General features: G+C 34.9%; 1 protein-coding gene, 1 long non-coding RNA gene and 1 pseudogene across 3 annotated transcripts in view; all 3 read left to right on the top strand.

The window, feature by feature from the left end:
* Nucleotides 1–652, top strand: part of LOC104777504 (probable eukaryotic translation initiation factor 5-1) — a 3,373-nt gene extending 2,721 nt beyond the window's left edge. Inside the window, exon 3 of one of the 2 annotated variants that reach the window (XM_019243834.1) lies at nucleotides 4–652. In XM_019243834.1, coding sequence (XP_019099379.1) covers nucleotides 4–354 — 351 coding nt within the window. In that variant the 3' untranslated portion in view covers nucleotides 355–652. The remainder of the gene's footprint in view (nucleotides 1–3) is intronic. The other variant, XM_010501776.2, reaches the window with a different exon arrangement.
* LOC104777503 lies at nucleotides 1,241–1,838 on the top strand (annotated as a pseudogene).
* LOC109131314 lies at nucleotides 4,750–6,092 on the top strand. Its single transcript, XR_002036938.1, has 2 exons — nucleotides 4,750–5,046; nucleotides 5,143–6,092. It is a non-coding gene; the product is annotated as an uncharacterized LOC109131314 (long non-coding RNA).

The following is a 6,094-nucleotide window of genomic DNA, read 5'->3' as shown; positions in this document are numbered from 1 at the left end:
AAGATGGACGCCTTATTCTCTGCCCTCTTTGGAGGCGCAGGCAAGGGATTTGCTAAAGAAGTGATCAAGAAGAAGAAATATCTCGTGGCCTTGATGATGATACAAGAAGATGCAGGAGCTCCTCAGCAGATGGTTTTGCTTAATGGAATAGAATCTTTCTGCATGAAGGCGAGCGCAGAGGCTGCCAAAGAAGTTGCTCTTGTTATCAAAGGGCTTTATGATGAAGACCTTTTGGAAGAGGATGTGATTGTTGAATGGTACAATAAAGGAATTAAAGGCTCCCCTGTGTTGAAGAATGTTACTCCGTTCATTGAGTGGCTCCAGAACGCTGAGTCTGAGTCCGAGGAAGAGTGATGCTGTGTTTCTTTACTCGGTGGTTTTTAAAACTGTGTCTGTCTGTGTCTGTGTCTGTGTCTGGTTTCAGTGTCTGTGTCTGGTTCACAGTGGGAGTCTTGAATAAGGTAAGAGGGCAGCGGCCAAGGTTTTCTTCTACATGTTAAGGAACGCTCATTGGTCATTGGTCATTGGTCTCTCCGTATTTGTCTTGATTTTTACTATGTTGTATGGTTTGTTCTGACGATTTTCTTAGGACCTTGCTACGTATGTTCTATTATTCCATTTCGATCAATTAAGGAATCTTATTTCTATTGTTTCCAATTGCGATCTCTGATTGAAGCCAAAACTCTAGATATATTTCTCAACTGATTCATTTGGATTTACATGTGCAAGACTTGCATCACAATACATGTGAAACCAAATTTGTTTCTGCTACTTGATTCAATCTTTTTACTCAAGAAAAGTTGATCATTATCAAGTGATTCAAGTCTTGTTCCCAAAAAAAGATAGTTAATTTGGGTTGACACGTCCATTTATTGTCCAAGTGGGATCTTACGTATTTAGTCCATTCCTAGTTCAAACCGAGTTTTCAAATTTGTTTGGTATGTTATTCAAGCTTTTGCCTTTAAATTAAGCTTACCCAAAACTTACAAGCTCCACAAAATAAATTAACTAAAAATTAAGTTCGACCAATTCAGAAGACTTCATACATTTTCAGTGTCAACAAGTTTTTGTTACCATGTATATGTGATAAAATAAGCGTATTCGACTTTGAAAATGTAACAAGTCTTCTGAATTGGTCCAACTTAATTTTAGTTATTCTATGGGGAACAAAGAAACGAACATGTGTTTGACCAAAACAGAAATATGAACACGTAACGTGAATTCACTTATCTATATATATATGCACGAATTGCATCTTAAAAATTTATAAGTTTAAATCAACCAAAATTATGTACAAACTCACGGTTTGTATACTAATTTTGAGTTTTCTTTTGTTCTCTGGATTATCTAACACGACACTAGCCCGGGTACAATATGAATCTCCAAGTCCAAGTATGTGTTTTTATTTTCTTTTGTTGCAAACAATTTTAGGTATGGTCGATACGATTTGGGTTTCGTTTTCGTTCAAATTATTTTAATAGAAAATTCAATTTTGTTCATACATTGATTTAGTTTGAATTTATGATTTTGCTCGTAAATGGAAAAAGAAAAATGAATCATTTTATTTTATATTTCTTTCAGGTTATGTTCTAGATTTTTTTTTTCTTTTCAAAATTAATTAGCTAAATAGTTGATATCTTTATAGGGGAAAAAATGGGAAAAGAAGTTTGGGACAAAAAAGGTCTTCAACGAGATCAAAATTGGTGCAGCAGGCAGTGTTTCAAGACGTACTTATTCATGTCGTACAAGTTGTAAACATAGCCAGTCTTGGAGAATTGAAAGGGGGAAACCACGACATAACAATTAAGACATATTACTAGATTTTAACCCGCGGTACATTACGGGATAATATTTTTACAACAAAAAATAAATAAATTTTTAAAAATTGTATTTGTTTGTTAATTTTGCTTCTTTTGTTTAGTGTTTAAGATTGTATAATTATATTTTAGTTGTTAATTATAAAATTTGATCAGTTGTATATCGCAGACACGCGACAATTATTTAGTTTTATTTATACTAATGTTACGTTTGTACCGTATCGAATTTCTTATGGTTATAAAAATAGAAATTTTTACTGTTTTTTAGATTTAACCCGTGAAAGAACTATTCTTACATTATTATATTTTTATATTTTTAGTGTTTTTAAATTTAATATGTAAGTTTAAAGTTATTTAGATTTAACCTGTGAAAGAATTATATCCATAAAAGTTATTTTGTAGTATACCGCATATTAATTTATATTATAAATACTCCAATTTATTAGATTTAACCCGTGAAATAATTATTTTTGCATTTTTATCAGCATATTAATAACCATTAAAGTTTTAATTGTTCATATGAAACAATATAGTTATTACTGAATATTAGAGTTTTTTAAAAGAAGAAAATATTGTATAGATATTTTTGGCATATGTTATTAAGTGTAATAAATTTCTTAATATATAAATTGTTTTAGGAAATTATAAACCAAATTTGTAGAAACATTTTAGGAATCTAACTGATTCTGTTTGTATGTGCAATTTTTTAAGGATTAACTTTGTAAATAAGTATAACTTAAAAGACACCAAATGTACTTCAATTTATAGAAACACCACAGAATAAATATTTAGTTTTATTTATTATAATTTGAGAAATTTGAGGAATCAACCCCTAAGTACCTCAAATCAAGTAATGTAGATGACTAAATCTACATTTTACAATCAAAATAAGTAAAGAAAAAAATTTCTATAGAAAGTTTATACAAACAAAATCTCTAAAGATAGTTTTGGTGATTTTATGGGATTAAAACTTTAATGGGTAGAGCTGTTTTTGGAAAAATTGGAATGTATAGATATTGTTAAGATTTTATGGCAATAAATGTAACAAATGTTGGTTGATTTAAGAAAGTTTAGTATTTGAGTTTCTATGCAATGTTATATATGCAATTTTTTTAGGGGTTAATGTTATAAATAAAAAATGAAATAAGCAAAACTGAAAAGGCATAACACAAAATGTACTTCAAAAATGTTAATATAGATTTGTAAGGTAGTTTCAAAAAATAATAAAATCACGGTTAAGAGATTCAAACTCCTTGATTACTTTCCTATAACATATGATGTCCTTTACTACTAAACTATATAAAATTATTGTCAAAAAGTAGTATTGGCGCCTAATGAACATCCAAACTTCCTGATGGTCAGTGTGATGAAGGGTAGATCCTTTGTTAGCCAAAAAGTCGTATTCTCTATCATTTGGCTGGAAAAAGTATATTTCAACCAAATATTTGGTGGAACGAGACATGCGATGGAGAATAGGTTCGGAATGTAATATATTGGTATAGAGAGACTATTGGACACCTGCTCATTACCCTCGTCCAGCGAATGGAAGAGGACAGTTACTGCATCCATATTAAATGGTGAATCACTTATTTAAATCCTGCTAGAAAAGATTTGGATTTGCCTATTCTTGAGGAATGGATCCGGGCGATATCCAATTCATTCGAGGTATGGCAGTAAGCAAGTCTTAGCAATTAGACCGGTCAATTTGGCATTTCTCAAAGTCCGGGAAATATTCCGTAAAATCAGCATATAGGAAAGCACGAGAAATGGTTGATGAAAATTGAGTTTGGCCCTACCTGTACAGTTCTCTGAGCACATATATGGCAACTTAAGATCGTACCAAAGGTTAAAAAATTTCTATGGCAAATCGCGTCTGGTTCTCTTCATGTGCTGGACCGACTTGTTTACCGAGGGATCCAATGTGATCCTCGTTGTAAGAGATGTGACTCTGGGGTTGAGACTTAATCATGCACTTATTGAGTGCCCTCATTCGCGCGAAGTTTAGGATTACTTCCATCTTTGGTCATGTGAGGGGAATTCCCTTACGAATCAGTTTATTCGAATTTGAATTTTATCTTTTGAAGGACGGTTCACTTTTTTAGCGCTACAGAACAAATTCAACAATTACCTTGGCTTCTATGGTCGATCCGGAAGGCACGCAACAAAAAACCTTTTCAAGGATTAGTGGTCGATCCAGATGATATTTTTGATCAGGTTTTAAATGATAAATCAGTTTCGGAGGAGGCTTCTTCCATCGCGGAGGTCTCGTTGGACCCATCCCCATCCTTGGCTGGTCGTGATCTTTTGCTTCGTTGTCAGATTGATGGATCTTGGAAAGAAACGGATGTTCACTCAGGACTAGGATGGTGGTATTGTAATGACACAGAGCATACCATATTGTTAGGAGTAAAGTGTCTTCGACATAGTTTATCTCCTCTTCACTCAGAGTTAGACACTTTGATGTGGGCCATGGAAAGTATTATTTTTGGAGGACTAGTTTGTCATCGCTTCGAGATGGATTTTGTTGAGCTCATTGCGATGGTCCATACCCTTGAAGATTGGCCTGCTTTTTTAACTAATTGGAGGATTTCATTGTGCTCAAGGAGTCGTTCCCACTCTTCTCCATTACTCAGATTTCCACTGTGCATCAAACTTAATTGCGGATTGTCTTGCTCGAGCTTCACTCTTATTTTTGAAACTTCATTTGTAAACTCTTACTCTCTAGTTTGGGCAACCAATCATGGTGTCTTCTTTTTAATTTAATGTTTGGTCGATCAAAAAAATATATTTTACAAATAAATCATGACGAGTAATTTTATTTTATTTCAACCAAATTTTAAATGTTGGGAAGAATGGAGTTTACAAAAGACTTGGTATTTGTACTATTATAAATTTTGGGAGGTATGATTAGGAAGATAAAAGAGTTAAAACCGAAAACCCTACTTTTAAAAAAACTCTCTCTACACTCAGCCGCCGACCATAATTTCCGAATCGAGACTGGAGAGCGGTGGCTTCTATAGCACTAGCTCTGGCCTCTCCCTCGTGTTAGTCTATGCTTTCCTTTTGCGGCTTTGTCTGGAGTAATTTCTCACCGGATCTGAATTGGAAGAAGAAGTACGATGGCAGAGCTTGCTTGTGGTTGGATTTTCTCTAGCCAGCCTTGTCTCCTGAATCCTTTGACGTGAACGGTGGTTTTATCCTGGTGGTTTCATCTCTGTTTTATGTTGTGGTTAGTTGGTTTAGTCTTGTTTGCAGATCTTTTCAATCTTCGTTTGGGGAATTATTTGGTCTGTTCTGATTGATGATCTGGTTTGTGTTGAGGAAGTGGTTAGAGCGGCTAAATCTGTGAGGGTTTCTGATTACAGCAAAGGCGATGGTTCCGGATCTCAAGATCTACGATTGGCTCGAAGAATAATGACATTGTGGTTTTCTTGTTCCTGTAACAGATCTTTTCGTTGGTCTTGTACTTATCATTGCTTCTAAGCGCCATGTGGAGTGGTTGTGGGATCTCGTCCAGCCATTGCCTCTCCTCTCAATCCTTGTCTAATCGTTTCAGCCAGCGGTTCCTTTTGGGTCACTCCCTTCCTAAGCAGAGGATTTGTGTTGTGTTAAGATGTATTATGTTTCTAAGTATACAGGTTATCTTCTCCTTGGTGTTGCTCATTGTGGTTGTTAGTACCTTGAGCTATCGTCCTTCTTGCTCTAGAGTTTGGTGATATTCAAGGGCTTAGCTTCGCTCCTTGTCCTTGCTTTCCAGATCTGTGTAGATTGGTTTGCGTTTTGAAGGCTTCTAGCTAGACGTGAAAGGGCGCATCAGACGCCGTCGTCGCACCCGAAAGCATGTTTGAGGTTTTCTTAGTGTTTTTGCTTGTTGGGTTATGAAGTTTTTAGTGTCGAGAGATCAGCTCTCATCTTGATAGGAGGTGGTAGATGTTATCTTCGGGTTGGCCGTGGGCACCCTTGGTAAATCTCTTTCGCATGAGTTTCTAGAGAAAAGTTTTTTGCTTTCTTAAGTCTAGTATATCTCATAGGATTCTAGCTTTTTTGTTTTTATCTTTGGTGCAAGGGTTTGTCCTCCTTCGTTAGGGGTTTGAATTTTCTGTGTTGTAGTGGTGTTTTTAGTTTTCCTTCCATAGGGTTTAAGACTTCAGGGACATATCTGTGGTATGCCAGCTTTAGCTTCCCTCGTGTGGGAGTTTGTATTTCTCTTTAGTTTCAAAACAAGTTTACTAGTATAAATCAGATAACAAAAAAAAAAAAAAAAAAAATTAGGAAGA

The sequence above is a fragment of the Camelina sativa genome, chromosome 3, assembly GCF_000633955.1.
Source record: "Camelina sativa cultivar DH55 chromosome 3, Cs, whole genome shotgun sequence".
Taxonomy (NCBI): Eukaryota; Viridiplantae; Streptophyta; class Magnoliopsida; order Brassicales; family Brassicaceae; genus Camelina; species Camelina sativa.
The sequence above is the reverse complement of the archived record's forward strand: the minus strand, read 5'-3'. Positions and strand labels throughout refer to the sequence as shown.